The 12,010-nt window shown below is 46.8% G+C and overlaps 1 protein-coding gene across 2 annotated transcripts; it reads right to left on the bottom strand.

Moving 5' to 3' along the window:
* Window positions 1-207: 207 nt before the first annotated feature.
* RBM47 (RNA binding motif protein 47) lies at window positions 208-11,757 on the bottom strand. 2 transcript variants are annotated; one of them, XM_006898184.1, is made up of 4 exons: window positions 10,612-11,737; window positions 9,623-9,829; window positions 5,918-6,114; window positions 387-635 (listed from the first exon to the last, which is right to left on the bottom strand). In XM_006898184.1, exons 1-4 carry the CDS (start codon window positions 11,735-11,737, stop codon window positions 387-389), a joined length of 1,779 nt encoding a protein of 592 aa, XP_006898246.1. The 2 variants fall into 2 exon arrangements, with proteins under 2 accessions (XP_006898247.1, XP_006898246.1); XM_006898185.1 differs by lacking the exon at window positions 9,623-9,829 and having other exon boundaries at window positions 208-635; window positions 10,612-11,757.
* Between the last annotated feature and the right edge of the window lie 253 nt (window positions 11,758-12,010).

The raw sequence follows: 12,010 nt of genomic DNA, 5'->3' as shown, positions 1-12,010 counted from the left end.
TGCAGAAGTTAAGAAAATAACCTTCATACTGAAAATATATCCTTAAAAAACAACAACGAACAAACAAACCTCTATACAAATGTACTACAGTATACAAATATTTAAGAGATGGTGTTAAGGCACAAAACCAGGAAATGTATCAACACGGGCCAGCTAAGTTTGAAATAGTCTCTTTAAAAAAAACAAAAAAACACAGCCAAACCAACCAAAAGACCAACTAGTGAAAACTTCATGTATATAAAATATTTCAGTATGGTATCTGATAGCATTCTTCACTTTGAGCAGGCTTCAGACGTGTGCTAACCTCCACGTGGTCTTTCTTCATAAATAGTAAAGGGTTCCTTCAGTGGTATCTCGGTGGCTCGTCTCCACGTGCGCCCCCAGTCTCAGTACGTCTGGTAGACGTCATGGATGGGGACGTGGATAGCAGCAGCAGGGGCAGGGAAGGCCTGAGGGATGTAGCCTGCGTAGCCCCCGTACACCGCAGCAGTGGCCGCCGCGTTCTTCTGTAGTGTGGCAATGGTGGCTGTGGCTGGAGCAGCAGCAAATGGCACATAACTGGCACCGTAGATCCCAGCGGTGGGGATTCTCTGTACGTTGGGAGCCACTGTGTACACTGGAGTTATGGGGCGGCCCTGAAGAGAAGAGAGAACACTTATTTACCATTGTGGGTGCTCACGCTGGTACCTCATCCCTTAACAAGCGTCTTGTAAAGGATGGGAGCACAAAGGTGTAAAGCAAAGGTTTTCATTTTCACCTTCAGACGATGTGCACAAGGTAACACAATATTGTTGTTAAGCAATAGTTCTTGTTGTTATGTCCCATCGAGATGGAACTGACCAATAGCTCACCCTCTGGTACAGTTTTAGAGGCAGTGAACTGTAGAGGAGACTGCCCAACTTTTTCACACAGAGCAGCTGCTGGATTCGAACCTCTGGTTTGGGCGCAGCTCCTAACAACTAAGCCACCAGAGTTCCCTACTGGTTAATGAGTAACAATTATCAGAGTTAAGGGAAGATTGTTGCTGGCTGCCTCATGGCAACCCCCTATACAACCCAGCAATGGGCTGTGCAGCTGACTGCTGGATTCCAGACCTTTCTTCCTTATCTGGTTTTAGGTAAGCTATGCTGAAACCTGCTGAGTGTCAGTCAGTACACAAACCACCAATGACATGGCTGCTGTGCATGAAGTGCTCTGGTTGGGAATTGAACTTACATCTCCAAGCGGAAGGACAGAAATCTACCACTGAACCACCGAAGTCTGTATTAGCTCAACTCAAGGCCATCAACCACTGAACCACCGAAGTCTGCATTAACTCAACTCATGGTCATTGAGTTAGACTAACTCACAGCTGACCCTTCTCATTGAGGTTTTGGAGGGGAGGCTTTTTTGGGAGGGAGCTCCAGCGACCTCGAGACAAGAAGCTGTGCTGCAATCCTGAAGGCATGCAGTTGGAGGCCACTGGCCGCTCCACCCGAGAAGGATGGGCAATCTCCTCCCATGTGATTAAGTGCCTCTGAAAACCTGCTGGAGGGTCAGCTATGGGTTGGTTCTGACTCTGTGGTACACAACAACAACAACAAATCCAAAGGAAAGAGATTTCCCATCTTTTTCTCTTAGAGCTGCTGGTGGATTAGAGTGGCCAGAGAAGCATGATCAATACCCTATGGACGACGACCTCAGAGCTTCCCAATGTCCCCACAGGAGCGGGATAAGGGCCATTAAAGGGTCAAGCAGGGCTGTACCCTCAAAAGTGTTCAACTCATTAAAATCCAACTATATATGTATGACCTTGGTAAAAGTAAGAACTGGAATGCTGAGAACACATTTCCATGTTCTCGAATCTTCCATGGGCATTCCACTCAATGGGCATATGTCCCAGAGCGACCTAGAGAAGCGACCTGAACATCTACCACCATCAACTGATCTCAGAATAACAGCCTTTAAACACATCCCAGTGGCTTCAACCCATGGTTAGCGGGACAACAGGGATCAGTGGTTACTTAACAGAACAAGGTCTACTGGGTAACAGAGGAACAATCTAGTAAGGGATTTTTCTGCTGACATGAGTTTAAACCAACTCCACTTTTTAAAAAACACATTTTTCTTTTATACTGGTTGGCTTACAACGCTTGTATACCTTGTTTTTCACACTATCGTCCTATCTTCATTCACATTGTGTTTCATACAATAACTCCCCTTCATTATATTTTATAGAATTAGTCAACTCTGAAATATGCCCATCATTGCTCTGTCTTTCCAGATGCCTCCAGGATCGTTCCCATTTCCTTAACCTACCCCTCCCCATATATGACACTTCATGTAAAAATTGTCATGGAAACTTGGATCAAGAACCAACTAGCTTGCAGGCTCTGAATAAGCATCTTAAAGGTTGTGGGCATTTGAGCTAGGATTTGAAGGATGAGGAGGAGTTTTCCAAATGAGGAGTTGGTTGAGGAAAATGAGCTAAGTAAAAGATATACTCTACTGTAGGGATTGTCAAAAGAGCAACACATATGTCTTGAAGAAGGTGCAGCCAGAGTGCTCCTTGGAGCAAAGATGGTGAAGCTGTGTCTCACATACTTGCCTTGGAGAGGGACAACATCGTGCTTGGAAAAGTGGAGGGATGGTGAAAGAAAGGAAGACACTCAAGCAAGTGGATTGACCCAGTTACTGCAGCAATGGGTTCAAGTGTGTCAGAGATTGTGAGGATGGGACAGGGTTCAGGTCTGTTGTTCTTAGTGTCTTTATGAGTCATACTCCACTCAATGGCACCTAACAACAACAGCTGGAAGACAAGCTAAGTACAGCACACACTCAGCCTATGGCCTACTTGTAGCTGACCACCACTGGCTCTGATGAAGCCCTTGCTACTGCCTTCTCTCTACCAGAAAGGAGAACACTCTAGGTTCTCAGAACAAACAGGAGTAAGAGAGGGAAGACTGAGGCTTAGTATTCTCCCAAGCGTTAGAGAACAAATTCCATAAGCTCCTTCACAGAAAAGGAGAGTCTTGGTTAAATGAAAACATGCATTTCATGTACACTAATAAGTGTCCATTATCTTTTATGGAATGCCCTGTAGGAAAGGCTACTGTGGTTTCTTTGTCTTACTGAATCTTCAAAATGTACAATTCAGAATATAGGAACAGAGTCTTAAGATTAAAACAACTAATTCTTCTTGGACTATATAAGACAAATCTGCAAGTCAAAAAGAAACATTGAATTATATCCAAAGGAACATGATAATCTAACAGCACTATCTTTAATTGCCAATTGAAATAATAATTCTAATACTCTGGTGATCTAGCAGTATGGAATCATGCTGCCTACCCAAAATCTACCGCTGTTCCTTAGGAGAATGATGGGCAATCTCCTCTTGTGGGATTTACTGCCTCTGAAAACCCACTGGAGGGTCAGCTGTGAGTCAGTTCTAACTCAACAGCAATGATAAATAAGCAACAACAAAAATACAAGGTGCTCTGGTAATCTAGTGGTAAACAGCTGTGTTGCCAATCCAAAGGCAGTTTGAAAGCAACAGCTTCTTTGAGGGAGAAAGATGAGCAGTCTCCTCCCATGCAATTTACAGCCTCTGGAAATCAGCTGGAGGATCAATTATGAGTCAGTTCTGACTCGATGGCACATAACAGCATCAATAATAAGGGAGCTGTGGTGGCCTAGGCCACAAGGACTTATGCTGCTAACATAAAAATAGCACCTCTCTGGCAGTTCAAATCCACTAGCTACTCTTATACCCAATATCATGATTGATGGAGAAAAGACAAACTGTCAACAACTTCATTCTCCTTTGATCCACAATCAATACCCTTTGTACTGGCAGTCAGGAGATCAGGAGAAATATTGCACTAGGGAAGTCTACAGTTAGGGACCTCTCCAAATCATTGAGGAACAATGATGTTAGTTTGAAAACTAAGTTATTCCTGATTCAGGCCATGGCCTTTTCAATCACTTGCTATGCTGCTGAGATGTGGGCAGTGAATAAGGATGACAGAAGAAGAATAAGAGTATATTTCATAGACTGTCAAAAAGAACAAACTATTATGTCTTGAAGAAGGTGTAACCAAAGAGGTCCCTGGAGGCAAAGATGCTCAAACCTCATCTTACCATATTTGACTTATCCCTACAGCTTCGTGGGATAACTCTAAGTAAACACTGCATCCCCAGCACAGTACTGGGGTCAAGCATCGAGTGATACTCAGCGAAAGCTCAACAGGTAAGTGAATTTCTTCTACACTATGTATTGAACATTTATAGTATACTTAAGAAACAATGAAGAGTCCAAGAATCAGTCAAGCAAAAACAAGTACTTTCTGCTACTATGGGCAAGAAGTCCTGGTAGCACAAAAGCTAAGCACTCAACTGATAACGAAAAGGTCAGTGGTTCAAACCCACCAGCCACTCTGAAGTAAAAAGATGGGGCAAGTTCCTCCCATAACGACTGCATCCTAAATAATGTATACTGCATTGAAACAGATGAGGGAGAAAATTGTTTAAAAGGGATATGTGATTAGGCATTATTGTGATGACAGGAGTGCAGAATGAAGGCTGCTTAATGGAGTGGACCTGGGGGGAGGTATTGTAAAACAATGAAAGAATTTCTTTTACTTTTCAAATACAAGAGAGGGAGAGGGATGGGCAGGGAGAAAAGTGTAACAGTAAAGGAATGGAAATCCAAAGTCTCTGTAAATTTTCATTAAAATTAATAATAATTAAAAAAAAAAAAGAAACCCTACTGGGCAGTTATATGCTACCCTCCAGGGCCACTGTGAGTTAGAATCAACTCACAGAAAAAGGTCTGCTTTGGGTTTTATGGACCAGGCACTGAAGACACGAATAACTAAAAGGGGGCATCCCTAGTCTGAAAGTTCTTAATTCTAACTGTGAAGACAGATTGTAAGAGCATTCTATCACAAGCCAAAGGAACAAGACAAATGGTGGCAAGCTTAAGACAGATGATTTCCCCAGGCGGAGGCCGAGACAGAAGAGTCTGCAGTTGAGAGGACAGTGATGAAAGAACATTATGAGCAAAGGTGGAGGAGGCTGGAGGGGAAGATTCATCTGGGGAGAGATGAGGAGAGATGTGGCTGGATGGCAGAAGTTTCATAAGGATTTCCCATGGCGCTGTGGTTAAATGTTGGGCTGCTAACCAAAAAGTGGGCTGTTTGAACCACCCCGCTGCTCTGCAGGAGAAAGATAATGTAATCTGGTCCAGTTAGAATTTACAGCCTTGGAAATCCCAATACTTGATTCTGTGGGGCTACTATGAATCAAAATCAACTTGATAGAAGCTAGTTTATACACATATTAAAGTATTTTTCTCTCTGTGTGTTTACATTTATGCTATTATTATGTGCTGCTGAGTCAGAACCAGTTAGTAACTGACCCTCCCATGGGATTTCGAAAGCTGATTCTCCTGTGGACTTTCGTGTCGATCACACAAGAGAAGACTAGTCATCTCTCTCCCATGGAGCAGACAGAAGATCCAAACTGCCCGCTGTTGGGTTGGCGGATCAATTCCTTACCCCTAGGCCACCAGAGCTCCCCATAGACATACATACATACATACATACATACATACATACATACATACATATCTTTCTCTCTGTGTATATACATATTGTTGTTGTGTGCCATCAAGTTAGAACTGACCCTCCAGTGGATTTTCAGAGTCAGTTACTACCATGTTGGAAGGAGACGCCCATCTTTCTCCCAAGGAGCAGTGGATGGATTTGAACCTCCTATCTTTAGGTTGGCAGAACAGCTCCTTATCCACTAGGCTTCCAGAGCTCTAGGCATGTAAGACCTAATAGCACATAATAGAGACTTAGCGCTGAGCAGTAAATGAATCCACACTACAGAGAGGTATCACACACTCACCAGGTCCACCGAAGAGCCTTACCTGGAAAGGTGGAGGTGTGGACACGGCAGGAATGACAGCAGCAGCAGCGGCGGCAGCGGCAGCACTGGCCGGGTCGGGCTGCACTGTGATGGGGCTGATCATGTGCTCCATCGTGTGGATCTTGCCATCTTCAATCATTTTATGAGCGGAAGCGGCCTGAAACATGGAATACTGGGCACCGATGGTAGGGATGGCCACTGCAAGATAAAGGAGAGGGGAGAAACAAATCAGCCACAGGAGAGGCCCACTGCTTTCTCCAAGATGTTATTAAATGCCAAGCTTAACAGTCATGTGTTTCAGGGAGCTCTGCTGGCCTAGTGACAAGAAGCTGTACTGCAATCCCAGAGGTATGAGGTTCGAATCCACCGATGCTCTGCTGAAGAAGGAAGGGCAATCTCCTCCTGTACCAGTGAGATCTGATTTGATGGCACACACACACAGAGTCATGTGTTTCTCCGTGTTAACAAATGCTCTCTCAGCACAAGCCACGTAATGAGGTACCCTCCCCCCCACAACAGTAAGAGGAGGGGAGCAGGGATCGCCCACTTGTGTCATTCAAAAGGGACCACCAAGGTAAAGACAGTCCCACTGACCATCACAAAGGAGGCTGAGCAGTTAAGGCTCTGTAACCTTTCCTACATCAACATCTTGTACTCTCATTGCTGTAGAGGTGGAACAAACTCCCAGGTGGTTCTCCCCCATGATTGTTAGGCTGTGAACTGCCCAGGAAGAGGTTGCCCATCTTTCTCCAAGAGTGTTGCTGTTACACGCCATAGAGTTAGAACCACCTCAGAGCTAACCTGCCAGTGGGTCTTCAGATGAAGCCATGCACGTTCAGGGTGATATGGCTGTGGACTCCAGTGGGTTTTCAGAGACTCTAAGTCACACGGGAGGAGACTGCCCAGCTTCTGCTTCACCATGACTAGTAGACTGGGCTGACAGGGCAGCTCCTTAGCCACTAGGCCACCCATGGTCCCAGGAGCGGCTGGAGGACTTGAAACGCCAGAGAGGCACATGCTCTGAATCAGCAGTACAGCTTTCTATAAACTAGCCTCCGGAGCTCCTTGCCTTCCACTTCTCCTTCTACTTCTTTCTTGCATGTGCTCCTTCCTGATGAAGTGCCTCACTCAGTACCAGACCTACTTTCCTTCCCACTTGCACCCCCTTTTAAGCAGCAGGCGCTGCTGAGGGTTTCATTCCGAGAACTCCGAGGTCGGAGTGCATCCGTTCCCACCAATAGTTCTGATTTCAACATTAGTGATGCAAGACAAAACACACGATTAATATTTACACTTAAGAGTGAAGTAGGAGAGTGACTGTATTTTTGGTGTGGAACCTGCCAATTCATAGACACCTTCTGTGTGTAAAACCCCAAGGACTGATTTCCACAAGGGATTCAAACAGATAGTTAATGAAAGTTGCCCCACCATCAAGAGATAGAAAAAGGAAGCTGTAGGCTTGGCTTGGGAAGTTTGGTAATCTAACGTGTGTGTGTGTGTGTGTGTGTGTGTGTGAAGGTTAAACAACAAAATGAAATGAATAGACAAAGAATGTTTTCAGTTGTGGTTTTTCACCTCCAACTTTTGTTTATCTTGAATAAATGGCTAGAAGCTAAACAATGGTATGGCATCCAAAAGAAAATAGCAAAAACCTTGAAGAAACCGTTCACCCACCTTTCTATTATGTTCCATTAGTCCTGTGCCAATAGGACTCCTGTGTTGTTATCTATCCTAAAACACAAAGTCCCAATTTTCTGGAAGATTCAGAAATAGACCAAGGGGATGGGACCCAGGGAAGGCTATGAAGTTTTCACACAGTGTTGTGCTATGTAACTCTGGATTCTTCTGGCCACCCACCTATGGGAACTTCTCCCTCACACCTTTGCCACCATCTAACCTGGCTAAAGGTGACCCGATAGTTCTTTCTTTTAGCCAAACCCTAAGCTGCTGAAACTTGCCAAGAGGAGTCTTTCCCAGCAAAGAGATGTGACAGCTCCCATGTCCAGGGTCTGTTGTATGGAATTACAGCTAGATACAGAATCACTCTTTTTTTTTTTTTCCCCCAATGTTTAGAGTGCCAATGGCACTAATTTGAAACTCTGCTTAAGGAGTCACTTAATGGGGAAATAATTTCACAGGCATAATATCATCACTGAATCACTTTAAAAGGAAGCTGTATTAGGAAAATGTCATTTACCCCTAAGAAAGCAAACCTATGTTCTAAATGGCAGGCTATTTACTCTTCCTCTAGCTAGAGAAAACCATGGGAACTGAACGTTGAAGTGAGGATTTGCTCAAAGATCTCTTCAATCTATCTTCAGTGAAACCAGGGATAAGTTTACAGGAGGATAATTCTAGCTCTCAGAAGCCAGGTCTCCTGCCTGTGTGGTGTGAGCTGATACCAAGCTCCTGCTTGACTCACACATGGAGTTCAAGAATGCTCCTTGCAGGCTAGGAACGAAGACCTGACTCGCATTAGATTGACCAGTGGGTGACAGCACTATCTGCAAACTGATCTACGTGTCCTGGTGGCAGAAGCAACGTTCAAAGTCCCTGCCAAAATTACTTCGAGCATATTCCCACTGCCAATCCAGGAAGAGGAAATAGACGTTGGAAATTAGATTCCAGGGGATTAGTTGCTACAAAAATCTCTCCCCGCTGCCTTGTTCACAGGCGTTGTTTGCTAAGCCCATGACAGGCCACAAGTGGTACTATTTGCGGCTGAAGGAGAGGAATCTTCCACCTTCCAACAGCGTGAAATGGCCAATAAACCGCACCTCTGGTTTCCGATAGCTGGGCTAGAACTGGACATGGCTAAACAAAGGCAAAGAGCCCTGGTGTGCAAACAGCCAAATGCTGAGCTTCTATGGTTTGAAGCTACTCAGTGGCTCCTTGGGAGGAAAATCGCAATCTGCTCCCAAAATCATGGGCAATTCTAGTTTGTTACACAGGGTCACCAGCAGTCAGAATCAATTAGAGGTGAGTGTGCACGTGTACGTGCGTGTACACACACACACACCAAGAAAGGAGAAAAGTTTTTACCTCATTAAAGAAGCCGAGAGCCTTATATTCTTTAATATACCTTCACCTCTGAGACCCCATCAATGCCACCTGGTCAGTCATAGATGGGGGAAAAAAATCACAACAACTGGTGGGTGACATCTGCATGAAAAACCACTACTGGAAGTCTGACAAAGGACAAAACCAGATCAGCCTCCTCCTTTAAGTTCCAGACAAGACAGTCCAGGTGACCACTTATGTTGTCTAGTCTATGAGGAGAATATCAGGTGCCCCAGGGACAGCCCAAGGAGAAGGCTGCAATTGCCCCAGAGAGTGGGACAGGGCTGGGGCATGTTGTTTGAGGAGCACTGATGGTATGGTGTATTAGGAGTTGCGCTGTTGACCAAAAGGCCAGCAGTTCAAATCCATCAGATGCTTTCAGGAAGAACGGTCTCCTTGCAAAACAACAGCCTTAGGGAAATTCCTAATGACTGGTAGCCAAACAATCCAGAGCAATTTAGCACCACCCTCAACAGCTAAAACTGGTAACACTCCTCTTGGTCTATTTCTGAATCCTCCAGATAATCTGGTTTTTGGAAACCAGGTGGAAGGTTGCTGTGACTCAGAACTGACTCTATGGCAAGAGGTTTGGGGTAGGATTTTCTTGTCTTTCTTTTTTTAAGGATTCAGTCTAGTATATACTGACCTGTACCAGGCTTAATGGCAACGGGATTGATGGCAGACAGTTCCAAATTTGGCACAAGCTCATATCCTTTTTCTTGCGGCTTTCCTTTCCCTTCATGATATCGGCTATAGATACCACGTCCAGCTGAATAGCCCCCAAGGTAAGAACCCCTGGGTCCTGGGGCTCTGTTCCCAGCTGCACCTCGGCCTCGGCCTCTTATGCTACCTGCTTAGAACAACACACAAAACCAATGATGAATGGTCAACAGTCACACTACACTGGGGCCAGCACTTAACCCAAGATTCTGAGTATTTCGTGGACTGCTTGTGTCTTAAATCCCAAGGAGCATTTCATGGTCTGCCTGTGTCTTAAGTCCCAGGTAAGGGACTTAAATCGGCTTTCTAAAGAACTCGCAAAGATACCTCATCTGGTTGGGATAAAAAGTATATTTGCACTGTGAGTCCTCATTACTGTACTTTCAACGTCAGTAGAGCAAAACTTCCATGAACTATACAAAAATTAGATCTGGAAGAGCACTTGCTAATCCACTTTGCTCTTTTATTCCAGAGGAAACACCCAGGGAGGTAAAAGTGGCTCAAATGAAGTCACAGAACTAGATTCAGTGTTGAGCCTCTTCTTTTTTCTCACCAGCTTCCTATCATTATGTCCTCATTACTGAACTTCAACGCCTCCCCTAACCATTTTAAAGACTTAATTTCACAAAAGCGTTGGAACCTAATGACCAAGAGATGAGTGGGCTCACTCCAAATCATATAAGAGCCTGGAAAGTGGGGGAAATGCATGAATAATTTGCATGCTCCACTGACTTTCCAGTTCAGCCCTTAGAAAGGGGTGCATCTCTCTCTCAACGCCACCAAAAGTGATGCAAACTCTGAATGAAATCCCAACGAAGGGAGATTCAGCAGCTGTTTTGTGAATTAAAGCCAGGCCCACCCTCCCCCTGGGTGCCCATGCTGCTGGAGGCCCCGTGGCTGCAGAGTCCCACTAACCTTTGGGGAAGTACTCCCTGTTGGGCCCGAAGAGCGTGCAGAGCGGGTAGTTGTAGTAGGTAAGCGTGTAGGGGTCATAGGAGTACACGTAGCTGGGCTGCTGCACCGCCGCCTCGGCCGCGCTGCCACCCTTCGCCGCCTTCTGGTAGCGTGTGTACTGCTCCTTGTCCACAGGCTTGGCCAGCGTCACCTCGAGGCAGGAGCCCTCCAGCTCGGTGCCGTTGAGATTGTTCATGGCGAGCACGGCATCCTCGCGGCTGGTGAAGTGCACGAAGGCGTAGTCTCGGATCTTCTTGACACGCTCCACGCAGCCGGGGTTGAACTGGCCGAAGCTCTTCTTGATGGTGTCCTCGCTGGTCTCGATCATCAGGTTGCGCACGTAGAGGATCTTGACGGTCTCCATCACGTCCTCGTCCACGTCGATCTCGGGCTCGGCCCAGTCCACGGCGATCTGGTGGCCCCACAGCTGGATGCGGCCGGGCATGAGCTTGCGGCGCGCCATGGCCGCCGCGCGGTGGCTCTCGTACTCCACGAAGGCGAAGCCGCGGTTCTTCATCTTGTCGGCGGCGCTGGCGTACACGATCACGTCCAGCACACCCTCGGTGACCTTGGCGATCTCCTCCAGGATCTCCTCGCGCTTCTTCATCTTGGGGATGCCTCCGATGAACAGGCGGCAGTTGTCCACGCTGCAGCACACGCCGAGCAGGCGGCCCGGGCGGATCTCGTAGTTGTTGAGCTCGCGCACAGCGCGCTTGGCCTCATGCTTGTGGCAGTACATGACGAAGGCGTAGCCGCGGTTCTTGCCGTCAAAGTCCATCATGAGGCGCAGCTCGTAGATGCGGCCCACGGCCTCAAACACGGGCACCAGCTCGTCCTCATAGACGTCGCGCGGGATCTTGCCCACGAAGACCTCGCAGCCGCGCTGCGGGTGCGGCCCATCCCAGCCTGGAGGTGGGCCGCCGTACTTGCGCTGCCCGTTCTCCTGCACCATGTTGTAGCCGGTGCGCTCCATCAGCGCCAGCAGCGCCGCCTCGTTGGGCGCGCCGGCCACGCCCTCGGGCACCCTGGCCGATGACAGGGCTGCGGGGTCGTTGCTCATGGCTGCGGTGGAATCCTCAGCGGTCATGGTGTCACACGCATCCAGGGCTTGAGACAACCTGCGGTGCAGAAGAGACGGTGGTCGTGAGTGAGGATTCTGCACGGAGCCAAAACTGGCCAGCTCAGCCTAGGCCATCGGTGGGAGAGGTTGAAATGAGAAGTAAGACACAGCCTGGCTCGGGGGAATATAGAAGCTTTAAGGGAGGCAAATTGCTTTGTAGGAAAACCCAGCAGTGACTGGGTTTTGGATTTAAAAAAATAAAATAAAATTCTGTGAGCAAGTAACTTCTGCTTACTCAGA

This window comes from Elephantulus edwardii, unplaced genomic scaffold (genome assembly GCF_000299155.1).
Source record: "Elephantulus edwardii isolate Elephantulus edwardi_28Jun2011 unplaced genomic scaffold, EleEdw1.0 scaffold00222, whole genome shotgun sequence".
Classification (NCBI taxonomy): domain Eukaryota; kingdom Metazoa; phylum Chordata; class Mammalia; order Macroscelidea; family Macroscelididae; genus Elephantulus; species Elephantulus edwardii.
The sequence above is the reverse complement of the archived record's forward strand: the minus strand, read 5'-3'. Positions and strand labels throughout refer to the sequence as shown.

Coding starts and splice junctions, on each gene's coding strand:
- RBM47 (XM_006898184.1), bottom strand. CDS start 11,737: ATGACCGCTGAGGATTCCACCGCAGCCATGAGCAACGACCCCGCAGCC. Junction 9,830..10,611: donor CAGGGAGTACTTCCCCAAAG/GTTAGTGGGACT, acceptor TGTTGTTCTAAG/CAGGTAGCATAAGAGGCCGA. Junction 636..5,917: donor CCACACCTCCACCTTTCCAG/GTAAGGCTCTTC, acceptor TCTTCTCTTCAG/GGCCGCCCCATAACTCCAGT.